The 14,312-nt window shown below is 36.3% G+C and overlaps 1 protein-coding gene across 2 annotated transcripts in view; it reads right to left on the reverse strand.

Moving 5' to 3' along the window:
- The window catches only part of mxd1 (MAX dimerization protein 1), a 29,673-nt gene extending 15,372 nt beyond the window's left edge, over positions 1 to 14,301 (reverse strand). The window contains exons 1-3 of one of the 2 annotated variants that reach the window (XM_016460731.1): positions 13,068 to 14,301; positions 12,277 to 12,376; positions 12,072 to 12,092 (exon numbers count right to left, since the gene is read on the reverse strand). In XM_016460731.1, the coding sequence (XP_016316217.1) occupies positions 12,072 to 12,092; positions 12,277 to 12,376; positions 13,068 to 13,134 (188 nt within the window). In that variant the 5' untranslated portion in view covers positions 13,135 to 14,301. The remainder of the gene's footprint in view (positions 1 to 12,071; positions 12,093 to 12,276; positions 12,377 to 13,067) is intronic. The other variant, XM_016460732.1, reaches the window with a different exon arrangement.
- Between the last annotated feature and the right edge of the window lie 11 nt (positions 14,302 to 14,312).

Consider the following 14,312-nt stretch of genomic DNA (forward strand, 5'->3'; position numbering starts at 1 on the left):
CTCTGTGTGTCTCTCTCTCTCTACGTTCGCAAAAAACATAGAGGCCCTTGGCCCTGCTTAGCAACAGTAACTAAAAACACAAGCCTGAGACACAAGACGGCGGTGGGGGGTAGAGTCCTCACACACCATGTGAATGAAGGCTCACTTCAGAGAGGCCATTTCTAGATCAACAGAGAAGTGAAAGAGAAGCAAAGCAGAGGAGGGCAAGAGAAAAGATGAGGGAAAACAAGACCTCAATAGAAAGAGTCCAATGTCTAGCTTTCACTGCCTTCAAGTCATGACACAATTATCATATTCAGCACACAAGAACGCCACCACAAAGTATTAACAACCATCGGGAGGATGTTTTCTGTTGAAAATGTGAATATTGACTGGAGAATTTTGATTGCTTACATTTTATGTACTGCTGAAAAAGGATCAAACTAGCCCGAAAATATAAGGTGGCAGGTTTATGCAACCAAACCACATTTTATTCTCTGTGGCACCATGAGAACGATCAAATACACCAATTAAGCTTTACTTACACAACTAATGCACATCTTTTGCTCTCAATTTACTGTATTCTTACTAAAAATAATTCCTTTCTTTGTTGGGAAGTGAAAAAGAGAAAAATACACTACTGTTTCTGAAAAAATTATCTTATGTTCACTAAGGCTGCATTTATTTGATAAAAAATGCTGTAAAACAGTAATACTGTGAAATATTATTACAATTTTAAATAAATATTTTCGATTTTAATATATTTTAAATTGTAATTATATCCTGTGAATAAGAAATGTTTCTTGAGCACCAAAACAACATATTAGAATGATTTCTGAAGGATGATGTGGCACTGAATGATTATTTGATGAACACAAATGTCAAAACAACAGCATTAATTTGACATTGTAATCTTTTATAACATTATAAATGTCTTTACAGTCATGTTTGATGACTGAGTCCTTGCTGAATAAAAGTACTAACTGACCCTAAACGTTTGAACAGTAGTGGAAATATGAAAGTAAAAATGAAATACATGAAATCAATGTTATTCCAACAAAAACCACTTGTAAATCACATAAATTATGATTTCCATAGTGAAAAGTAAAATCCAGGAAACGTGAAGGCAGTATTTCTACATGACAGTAACTCAACACTCTTGTCCAATCAAATCAGTGGACTGGAACAGTATATAAGGTGGATTTGCATAAATGTACACATACACTCCCTAAAACTGTCCAAGAGATTACATGATGAGCACTAGAGCATGGGTCAGAACGTAGAACAGAGCAAACGGAAGACACTGTAAAGAGTACTGGGACTCGAAAGGGAAGCTTGGAAGGATCGTGTCATCTTCCTCACATTCATCCATCCTTCAAACTGACCTCATGACCCCTTCTGCAGTAACCCTCACTCTAAAAATACCTCTGATGTCTGAGCAGAAGATATCTTCTCAAGTCAGCATCTCAAAATCCCTGTACCCCTTTAAAGGAGTAGTTCACTTCCAGAATAAAAATGTCCTGATCATTTACTCACCCCCATGTCATCAAAGATGTTTGTGTCATTCTGTCTTTAGTCGCAAAGAAATTAAGGTTTTTGAGGAAAACATTCCAGGATTTTTCTCAATAATGGACTTCAATGGTGGCCAAAGGGCTGAAGGTCAAATTGCAGTTTCAATGCAGCTTTAAAGGGCTCCACATGATCCCAGCCGAGGAATAGGGGTCTTATCTAGCTAAACAATCAGTAATTTTCTAAAAAAAACAACAACATTTATATACTTTTTAACCACAAATGCACATCTTGTAGTAGCTCCAACATGCACGTCTGCAAATTTACGCATTACTTAACACTAGAACTACCAAGGCAGTCATTTTGACCGTTTTTAAATTTTAAAATGTAATAACTTTGTAACCTAAATGTTACTAAATGTTTGTAATGTTTATAACCTAAATGTGTGTATATTTTATTATAACATTGTAATTTTATTAAAATTACAAAACACAAAAGAGTTCTGAGTATTTCTACCTTGAATGGCCAAAGCGGTCAAATTGACCGTTCGAATTACAGAAGGTGTATAATTTCTGCTTTTGCGACTTTTTTCCCCATGGTTGAAGATGCACGTCACTGTTGCCTATCAACTTTTTTTTCTAGTTGTTTTTATATTCTATTGCTAAGCTAAATTCCTGTTCGTAAAAAGCTGGGTGGACACCTCCAATACAACAACTGCTGTCATTCAATCTGCCACAGTTAGGCTATGCTAGGCTGGAAGACTATAGCCTGGCTGTTATCAATAATAGTCTACTTCAATGTTATGACAAAATAGCCATAATAATAATAATAATAATGGCTATTATTATTTTTATGCTAGTGTAATGCTATAGCTAATGCATATAGGCTAATTTTAGCCCCAACAAGACTGATATTGTGAAATAAAACAAACTAATTAGGCTTTTATTTTTAGCAACAGTGACGATGTTTATTATTACTATCATAACAGATCCATTTATTCATGGATGACGATTCCAGTGGTGGCTGCATAGAATTGTTTCCAATTCATCTGATTCAAACATTTCCAATAAATCCAGAGCGTTGTAAATTACAAAAGTAAAAATGTATTGAAAAAAGATGTATGTAATCATTTTCAAAATTCACAACATGTTTTATCTACAGAAATATTCTGCTTCAGTTCATATTTGTTGGCATTTAGACTTTCAAATACAACATTTTCACTGCGGTGAAAAACGTTTTTTCTCCCGCATGCCGGACACAAAACAAGACGCGCACATTCCAGAGCGGTCAACGTAGCTCTTACTCAATTAAATATTACAAAAAAAATATATATATACGTCATAAAATATGAAAACAGACATTCAAAGCTTCATTGTAAAAACTCAAAAGAAGCTTCGAATGTAAATATGATATGACAAAAATGGCATTCAGTTCAGTCTAGTATGAATGGTCAGAATGACCGCTATGGCCATTCTAGTAGTTATAGAATTCCGGTAGTTCTAGTGTTTTTCTCCCGCATGCCGGACACAAAACAAGACGCGCACATTCCAGAGCGGTCAACGTAGCTCTTACTCAATTAAATTTTACAAAAAAAAAAAATATATATACGTCATAAAATATCAAAACAGACATTCAAAGCTTCATTGTAAAAACTCAAAAGAAGCTTCGAATGTAAATATGATATGACAAAAATGGCATTCAGTTCAGTCTCTAGTATGAATGGTCAGAATGACCGCTATGGCCATTCTAGTAGTTATAGAATTCCGGTAGTTCTAGTGTTAATCACTTTGGAAAGGTCACGCGCAGTTAGCTCTTTGTTTGTGTACTCCTGTGTATGACATGGGGGTGAGTAAATTATCAGGAAATTTTTATTCTGGAAGTGAACTAATCCTTTAAACTTGCCTTTTAGGAACACAAGAAAACTTCAAAACACCTTATCAAAGCTATCGTTTATGACCCTTAGTTTAAATTGACAGAGCTGTAAAGGATAGACGTACAGTCCATTCAAGAGGTCGTACTTTTATTATGTCACATCATTTTCATATCTAAGGATTAAAATGTTCTTTGGAAAGACATATTTTAATGTTTTATTGGCTGAACATTTGAAACAATGGTACAGTACAACACACTTCTATCCCTCAGCCATTTGAGTAAAATGAAATATGGCATCTAACCAGGGTTATCGCTGTTAATATTAAAACTAAAACCATTAAAAACAGTTTGACTGAAATAAATCTGAAATAAAATCAAATATAAATAATAGAGGAAACTTAAACTAAAATGAGAAAAAAATGCATTGGCAATTAACTGAAATAAGTTTAAGTTGAAGCACTAAAATTACTAACTGGAAACTAAAACAAAAACTGTATTAAAACTGAAATGAAAATTAATTCTAGTAATAATAGTAAAAAAAATAAAAAATCACATTGTAAATGAATTAAAATTTTTACTAAAATTACAAAGAAAGCAGTAATATTGCTAAATATTATTATAATTTAAAATGTAATTTCTTCCTGTGATGAGAAAGCTGAATTTTCAGCATCATAACTCCAATCTTCAGTGTCACATGATCCTTCAGAAATCATTCTAATGCTGATTTGCTGCTCAAGAGACATTTCTTATTATTATTATCAATGTTGAAAATGCTGCTTAATATTTTTGTGGAAACTGCGATACATTTTTAGGAATATTTGATCAATAAAAAGCATTAAAAATGAAATGAACAGCATTAAAGTGAAAATATAGAATTAAAAGCCAATTCTAAACATTAATAAAGACTACTATAGTATATACATAATACTGCATTTATCCTGTCTACGGCCCATTATTGCTATGAATATTTTGAGACTGGTTGATGAACTTATAAACAAGCTTCCTAACATTAGCGTGCCCATGCAAAGAGATCAGCTGATCTGCTTGGCTGGCATCTCGCTCAGGAGGTGGATTTTGGGGCTATGACATAACAGCTCATATCACTGTGTAACTCAGAGTCGACTCCCCTCTTTGCTACTGCACTTGACAGATCACCTGTTCCAACACATAAAAGGGCAAAACAGTTTCCTACAACATATCTGGTCCGATTGGCTGCATATACATCTAGTCCACCCTGTGATGGCTCAAAGGCATAACATCGTGTTTCCCAAACACCATTAGAACTGCAAAGTGAATACAGGAAGGGCTTAAAATATGGCACCAGTGCAAACATTCATACAGGAACAAGAGGACAACCCACGGCTGCTGCTATGTGCATTAGCCCACATACGGTCTGAATATAAGCGAGAGGTAGGAGGAGCCGTCATATATGTAATGGGGGTGTTGGAGCTGCGCTGGTTGCCTGGATGGAGAAGAGAAGAGGGGGAGGGGGAGAGGAAGGCACCAGCCCACCGCTCTCACATGTACACAGATAAGGGACACACTGCCACCCTTCCCCCACGATCCAGCAGGAAATGCAACCACGGAAAGCTGGAGGGAAAGGCAGGTTTACGAGGGAGATCTACTAGATAGGAGATCCACCTGACCTACATATAATAAAGGGTCTTAGAAAACACACACATATACATAAATGACATTCCTGAGATGCTTTTCAGAAGCTCTGTTATCAAATGGACTGAAAGCTCAAGCGACTGAATCACTTTCCATTCTCCAAGCAGTGTGAATGGACGGGAAAACCATCTAATGAGTCAGTTGGAGAGATGTGAGGAGCTTATTCAGTGTAGAAATGCCGGTTGCATTCTAGAGCAAAAACGTTTCATACATGATGCATTAACACCAGTGCTGGTGTAGTGAATGTAGGTTACTGGTATATCCTAAGGCTGTGCGGATGCTTTCTGATGTGTGATTCTTCATGTATTTGGTGCACCAAAACTTCTTGCAGGACTGGTTTGATCTTTTTTAGGTATGCTCATGATTATGATCAAGATAATGATTATGATCAAGATATGATTAATACCAGGCCATTTTGCACCCACTTACTTTCCACCACCTGCTATTCTTAAAATAAGTGTAAAAATGTAACTTGCATTGCATATGCAAATAAAATATAGCAACATTTACAGGAAATAAGGCATCCTATAGTAGCTGCTGATTAATACAGACTAAGAAAAATTAGTTAATGGAGGGGAAACACATCATGGTACCATATTTTGTTTAAACTCCTGTGCCAAAGATATAAAAGTGGAACATGACAGCTTGGATACTAATAGTTTCAGAAAACTACCACTGGTGAATCTGCAATAGTCCTTTCCGCCAACACTGCCAATGATGAGTATACTGAGAAAAATGCAGGCCACAAAAATTTCTAGCTGGTCATAAAGTTGTATTTTATTTAGTGAATAATTTTATTGAGCAAGGATGCATTAAATTGATTAAAAGTAGCAGTAAAGGCATTTATGTTTTCTATTTCAATTAAAGGCTGTTCTTTTAGGCAAGGCAAGTTTATTTATATAGCACATTTCATACACAATGATAATTCAAAGTGCTTCTTTTAAACTTTCTATTCAAAGAAGAAAATGTATCATGGTTTCCATAAAAAATATTAAGCAGCATGACTGTTTTCAACATTGATAATAATAAGAAATGTTTCTTGAGCAGCAAATCAGCATATTATGATCTTTTTTAGGTATGCTCATGATTATGATCAAGATAATGATTATGATCAAGATATGATTAATACCAGGCCATTTTGCACCCACTTACTTTCCACCACCTGCTATTCTTAAAATAAGTGTAAAAATGTAACTTGCATTGCATATGTTGCAGTGAATAATTTTATTGAGCAAGGATGCATTAAATTGATTAAAAGTAGCAGTAAAGGCATTTATGTTTTCTATTTCAATTAAAGGCTGTTCTTTTAGGCAAGGCAAGTTTATTTATATAGCACATTTCATACACAATGATAATTCAAAGTGCTTCTTTTAAACTTTCTATTCAAAGAAGAAAATGTATCATGGTTTCCATAAAAAATATTAAGCAGCATGACTGTTTTCAACATTGATAATAATAAGAAATGTTTCTTGAGCAGCAAATCAGCATATTAGAATGATTTCTGAAGGATCATCTGATACTGAAGACTGAAGTAATGATGCTGAAAATGCAGCTATGCCCTCACAGGAATAAATAAAAAAAATGTAAAAATAGAAAACATTTAGTGAATTTTTAGTGGTGCAACGGATCACAAAACTCACGGTTCAGATCATATTACGGATTTTGTGTCACAGATCGGGTCATTTTTCGGATCAGCAAAAAAAAAATTTTTTTTTTTTAATGACTGAAAGCTTACTTTAAGTACTTCTATACAGCAAAAACTACCCGCGTAACTAATAAAGTCAGTAATAAAACAAGAACAATTACACAATTTACAAGCACAGATGAATGCAACTTCACACGTATGGATCATGGATCATCTACAGCCTTCTACACACTGCACGATTTTAGCAATCCTATAAGATCATTGCAAATCACACTGTGCGCCATGGATCTGAAAAACTTGGGTACGACATGTATGCAGACTGTACGATGACGACACCTATTGACTCGTAGGCTACGACGCACGTTACTATAGAAGAATAAAACGTCATCAGCATGTGCTAGTGGTAAACAAAAAGAGCATGATGAATCACACTTTGGCAGTTGTAGTTTTTATGCGTGTTGAAAAAAGCGCAAGCGGCCAAAGATGAAGGGATAAGAGCTTGAGTTACACAGTTTTATGTTTTAGCGCTGTGTCGCGTTGATTTCATGTCACGTTTTTATTGGCTGGTCAGTAAACGTGGGTCATAGCAGCAAACGCATTGTGCGATGATCATGCTGAATTTCTTACACTGTCCGAAAATGATCGTAGGCTATCTTTGGTCGCAAGACCGTGACAACGGCCGTCTTTGAAGCTTTCTCACTGTACGACATAAGACCACCAATTAGGAGCCACGATTACAGAAATCACTATGATTGTTTCACGATGCCAATCTTTCGTCTGGGACAGATGAAAATTGTGCAGTGTTTCTTGGGCTTAAGATCCGTTGCACCCCTAGTTATTTTGAATTGCAATACTATTTTACAATATTACAGTTTTTACTGTATTTTCACTGGGAAAGTTCTTTACTGTATCGTTTTACAGAAAAACAATTTTACTAGTATTTGACGGCTGGCTAATGTTAATTTTGGACCACGTTAGTAACCTTACTGTCTTTTTGTCTAAGCAATATTCTAGGACCTTGTATAGTAGGGCTGTGTGATATGGACAAAAAAAACCTATCGCGATTTCTTTGATCAATTTTGCGATTTTGATTTTAATCACGATTTTGACACACACAGACATGCTTTACAGTCATAAATGCATTCAGTGTGAATTTGAAACATATTTCCAAAAGAAAACCAATTAGAGCTTTATCAAGAAGCTGTAACATGTCTCTAGAACAGACATAAGGCAAAATAATCACTAAGTAAAGGTGTAACAAAACGTCTCTAGAATAGACATATGGCAGGAAAAAAATAAATCCTGTGTCCAGGGATTGTTTTTGCCATGCATTGGTCATAGAGCTCTTTGTGGCGTTGCCCTGTTTATCTAAAAGTGCACTTATCCTTGTTTTAAATCTAGTCAAAAAGCCATGTGTTGACTGTGAAACAGTAGACTTTAATTATATGCATTTATGGTGTAATTACTAAATTTATCGACAATCGCGTGTCAATCCATGTTAATTTTTACCGCAAGTAAGGCGCTGTCACTTTAATTCAGCGCATGCAGCACAGCAGAAATAGACTCCGTGCGGAAACGATCGCAGCACGATTGCTGCAGGCGCACCGCTCCTGCAGCGCACTGCCGGACCGCAATCGCGTGCAGTGTGAACGCTCTGATCCGTTAACATGGGCGCGGACAAAATACGCACCACAGACGGAGTGTGTGAACCTGGCGTTACGTTTGTATATGCCCGCCCGGTCTGTTCTGTTTTCGTGCTCCATTTAGGCGCGCTGCATTCTGATTGGTTCGGATAGCATACTGCGGGAGGTCGGGGGCGCGGAAAATCGTGCTATAAAGCGATTTAGAAATCGCGCAAGCGCAAATCGCGATTTTATGACGATTTCGATTAATCGCACAGCCCTATTGTATAGTAAACAAAGATTCAGCTAGTAGACGCAATATGACCCCTTATAACAGGAGTTGATGGCAACACATGTTGGACGATCACTCTGTAATTGCGTGTCTAGAGACCTGTTACATTAAAAAGACACCTCCCACAATTTCTTTATCAACTAAACCAACATTTAAACAACAACTTCCACTGAACACACCATAAGGCTGTATATAAATAGCTACAAACCCAGTGCTACCCTTGTTAGGCCTTAATATCCAGTTACAAGCCACACAAACATCCAGACACAGATTAGCGTTGGGGACTTTTTCAGCATGCTGGGTCACACAATAACTAGATGTTTATCCAAGTTCATATTCCCAAAATGGTTCATCTCCATGATTCAGAAGCAGCAGCTTTTATGACCCTATGCTGACCTGTTTAAGAGGGGCCAAATGGCTATGAATCAGTATCATATGCAGAGTATGACAGCAACGTCAGCTACAGCTAAAAGATCTCCCCTTTGTGCAAGAATAAACTATCTGTCTCAAAATCCCTCCTTACCTTTATCAGACCGGTCAGATTCAGAGTAACACCATATTCTAAACAGGCACGTCATTAGCCAATCAGATCATATTTGATGGTTAATATTCACTTATGTGCAACATTATTATGGATCAATGAAATTTTACTGTGGACGGGACTAATGAAAGCAACACCACAGAAATAGAGTCTGGTTCCGGCAGTAAACAAAAAATCCCATTCATTTTACAGGGGAATTGATTTTGAACAATAACTTATAATCCTTTAAAACCAGACCTACTGTGAGCTATGAGGTTGTTAATAAATGGTATATGCTTTTGTTGAAATCATAAAACTGCATTATTTCAACTTATTTTTTGAATAAAGAAATAAGTTGAAACAGAAATTCATTGGACAGTAGTTCTTTCCCTCATTGAAGTTGGTAAGTACACAGTCTTGTACCTTTGTCTTTTGTCCAGTTTTTAAATGCTCTTTGGCTTCAAATAAAAGTATTGTTGTTCAAATGATTTGTAATGTTGTGATTCACCTCATAGCTAGTTGGTTTTGTTCATGGCTTATAAATCTTTAACAAAGACTTGTTTAAAATCCCTATGGGAAAAATGAATGAGAAAAATACTTCCAGAACCAAGGCCGCTGCAAAAGTGGACAAGCACTGTTGCACTCTATCAAAACTGTGCAACCAAACATAAGTGCTTGCTATGGTTGCAGCTGGTTAGAACAAAAACACAAATTCACATGAAAGAGATTTATCGCTTTTCACCTTATCGAGTTGTGCCTGGTTAGGACATGGTGTAATAGAACATTTTCTAGAACATGGAGTTTAAGATACACAACTCACATCATAATCTAGAATAGAGAATGATTATGATGATCTCCTTAAAGTCGCAATGAAACTGAAGTAGCGACAGATCTTTTCTTTGGTATTGTGACGTAAATCTGAGTGTAACGGATTATCAAAAAGCAGATGAACGTGTGCTTTGGGTTTAAGTAGACTAAATAATTGGAGAAGTCCTGTATAGTGTTGTGATTAAACATAATGAGGTCAATTTTTTTAATGAAACGTGCATGGATGAGGTGTTCAAAATAATATCTATAATATGCATTTAGAAAAAAGACTTCAAAACATGAATTGTGACCATGTCTGTTGGTCTGTCTTTTGATGACTCCTCCATAACAATTTGATAAACTAACAATCATGAGTTTGAATGGTTTCACTACCTTTTAACATGAAAAACAGCATTGCCTAATAATAGGTGGTACACAAGCAATTTACAATAAACATAATAATAACAATCAGCTCTACTTTGAAAAAAAGTAAGGCAACCGATTTAATCCACTGACAGGCGACGGACAGTTCCAGGCGTACTAATCGGCTGATGCTTATGAAAGCTGAGGTGTTGAGTAGTGAGTGAGTAAATTGTGACTGTGGAACGTGGGTGGTGAGAGTCACAGGGAAAGAAGCGAGCAGCGTGTGAGTGTACGTCTCTCTCCATGTTGAATGTGGGATGGCGTGTCCTGACTGCATCTGCACGGGGATGAATCGGTGGGTGTGTTTGTGTCACGTACACACATGGTGCAGATATGCACAGGTCTGCTATATATCTCAGAAATAACTCACGGGACACACGGTCTCTTTGAAGTGATGTGTGAATCACGGATGATGTTCCTGGTTAGAGGGCGTATTGGGATTCGGAGGGTAGAAAAACATATGGACCAATCACACAATACACAGAGTGCACACTAATAGATCTGTCATGATGCTACTGCAGTCACCGACTGGTTAACAGTAAGTTTCCATACTATATACGGTGAATAACTGTAATTACATTTAATGTAATTTTACAGTAAAATAAATAATGAAAAAGAAAGAGTCATTGTATAATTTACAGTGAAACAACAGAATTCCCTGCATGACACTTCACATTTGATGTTTTTTCATTGAAATAACGGTTTCTTATTAGTTTTTTTTTCTTCTCAGTTGTGTACATTAGAATTGTATCTTACATCTAATGTTATTAAATTAATTGTATTATTTCAGTATCATGTGTGTCACCATGATGGGGTTTAGTGTTTTGTGAATGACACTGTGTGCACCTTCTATATATTAATATTTTCCTCTCCAGCTTGTGGAAAAGCTGTTTGTGATGAGCTTTGAATCATCATGTGACTTTATCATTACCATCTGTTAATGCTGGTTATCAGTGTATTACAATGGTTCAAAGCAGATATTAGTACTTCACTAGGTTGGTATATTAACATTACATCAGTTAATGAAATAATTTTTTTATTATGAATTTAAGTTAAGTCTGTAAAACCTAAAATGTTGCTACCTTATTTTTTATGAAGTTCTGGCAACCACAGCTGCCGGTATTTTACCATAAATGTAACCGAATTAAAAAAAAAAATTAATTAATTTTTTTACAGTGTACGTGGCAGTACCTGTTGCTAAAATTTTCTTGCTTAATAATTTTTTTAGTTTCAAGTCATTGTAGATTCGTTGGTTGGTTGGTGTTTTCATGTCAAGTAACAAGTTAAAATACTATAAAAAAGCAATTTCTTCAAAAATGTATTTGAACGTATTTCCGTACAAGTAGATGGAAGTACCTGCTGCTGAAATTGTTATTGGTCTTGGTTTTTCATTTCAAGCCATCATAGATTGGTTGGCGTTTTTGTGGTGAGTAACAAGTTAAAATACTATAAAAGTGCCTATTTTTGAAATTTGCTTTGGAAAAATACTTTAAAATGGATTCAGGATTGACTAGGCTAAAGATTTCTTCAAATGAGTTTTCATTATCATAGAAACCTAGTGAAATTACCTTCTGCTGCAATTTTTCTTGTTTTTGATTTTTCGTTTCAAGCCATTGTAGATTCCTTAGTTGGTTGGTGTTTTCAAGATGAGTAACAAGTTCAAATACTATAAAAGAGCATTTCTTCAAAAAATGATTTGAATGTGTTTCCTTACAAACTAGGTGGAAGTACCTGCTGCTGAAATCGTTCTTGCTTTTGGTTTTTCGTTTCAAGCCATCATAGATTGGTTAGTTGGTGTTTTCATGGTGAGAAACAATTAAAATACTAAAAAATTTAAAATTTGCTTCGGATAAAACTCTAAAATGGATTCAGGATTGACTAGGCTAAACATTTCTTCAAAAGAGTTTTCGTTATCGTAGAAACCTGGTGAAAGTACCTGCTGCTGAAATTTTTCTTGTTTTTGATTTTTCGTTTCAAGCCATCCCTCTCTTTGTTGCTGGTGAAGGGTAACATGGAGGCATAGCCATGCTCCGCTTCTGCAAATTCAAACAGAGACATTTAGAAGCTCATTAGACCACAAAGCACATTGGCTACCTGAAAATCAAAGCCATTGATCACAAATATTGACCATTTTTTAGAACCTGGGAGAAAGGCAGTTATGCTCTACGTTAAAATGAACCAATTTCTTGCCAAATATCTTGCTTTTGGGTCAATGATGTCATCTGAACTGGAGTAAACCCAATAGCCAGCCGAACCACAACAGATAGATGGGAGGGGAGATGCACCAGAAAACCCTCCACTGTATACCAACAGCAGTGCTTGAAAAATGCATTTCAGTTCCACATTTGCACACAAACGTAATAAAAAATCATTAAAAATATATATATGCTATAAACGCTTGGGTTTTATCCCTAGAGAGCGTTAACAACACATTACTGTCCCCTGTAAAAGACAAGTGTATGGTGACTAGCCAGCACGCAGTCTCAGACATCTGAAGTGGCCACTTCTCCTGTTCTCCATGTCTTGATCTTCCCCAAATGTCATAACAACGTGGGGGGAAAAACCCCGTCTGCATATCATGCATTCACCTCTAATAAATAGGTCGAATAACCCATTTTTTGCTTTTCAGCAGACAAGCACCCTAGCAACAGTGTCAGGATTAATTTGCATGCCAGAATACAATTTTATATTGACTACAAATATGTATCTCGTAATACGTCACTTTACCTCTTTCTCTTCGATCAAGATATTCAGCTGCTTCGATCAACATCTGCAGTTTCTCAATAGCCGTCATTTTAGGCAATAAACACCGATAAAAACGACAATGCGGGTCAGAAATAAACGAGGAAAAAAAACAAGCAGTAGCCTTTCGTTCAATCACGCTTCTTCCTCCTCCAGCGTCTCGACTAAGAAAAATCCAGTCAGGCGAATTTACTATTTTTTTTGCTTGTATAAGACAGCGAGGGAAATGTTTAGATATGGGGTTTGTTGATATTTCAGAAAACCAGAAATTTGTACAAAAAATGGCAGTAGGGGCTCTCAAAAATGGGGAGTAAAAAAATATAACAAATAAACACGCTGGTTTCCAAAATAGCTGGATGATAAAAACCGAATAAAAATGTCCCTCAGCTGCCAAAAACAACTTAATTAACTAGTCCTGTTCATATTAAACGAGATATTGGACATCAAATGTTAAAACTGGGAGGACAACAGGACACGAACAACAAAAACCCTTCCAGGTTTGCAAAATCTGGCAACTCTTCCTGAAAGCATGTAAGTGGTGACACTCAGGAAGGTCTAAAGACTTTTATAGATGAGCTGTCAAACAGATAAGAGCTTACAGCTTTAGTTCTGCACTTGGTCAATTTTAGGCTCTGATACTGACAGCAAACGCTGTTAACTAGAGACCACCGTCGAGTCTGGAAAAAAAACAGGCAAAAATACTGGATTGACAGCTCAGTCAGATCGATCTGATGAGGGTACAGGTTGCCAGATTGTAAAGCTTGTCAAAAAAAAAAAAAGTATATTTAAGCAGCTGTTGATATTATTTTTGCTAATAATTTAGAGCTTTGGTGCTGCTGTGTTGGTTGCTGGCTGGAAAACAAAACAGCATTCAACCTTCTTCCTTCTTGTTTAATTAAAAAAAGCGTCAATTTTGATATGCCTGTCCAGCGAGGTGGTAGACAATATTGTGTTGTGTAATAAAAAAAGGAAAAATCTTGATTGGTCGTTGAAAAAATGCGTTCAAAATAGGCTTTAAAATAGAATACACGGCCTCCCAAAGTCCAAACAATCGCTGGTTTCGATATTTCAAGCGTGACAAACGATCTGGCTACTTATTAAACAGCTCGAGCTGCACATGCTAAGCTGTGGCTGTGTGCAACTGAGGAAACTGAATCAAAAATAGGACAAAAAACACGCAGCTAGCGAAACCATAACGTCGTTGAGCCAGGCAGATGAGATGTTTGCTAG

Source organism: Sinocyclocheilus anshuiensis, unplaced genomic scaffold, assembly GCF_001515605.1.
Source record: "Sinocyclocheilus anshuiensis isolate Anshui unplaced genomic scaffold, SAMN03320099.WGS_v1.1 scaffold36, whole genome shotgun sequence".
Lineage (NCBI taxonomy): Eukaryota > Metazoa > Chordata > Actinopteri > Cypriniformes > Cyprinidae > Sinocyclocheilus > Sinocyclocheilus anshuiensis.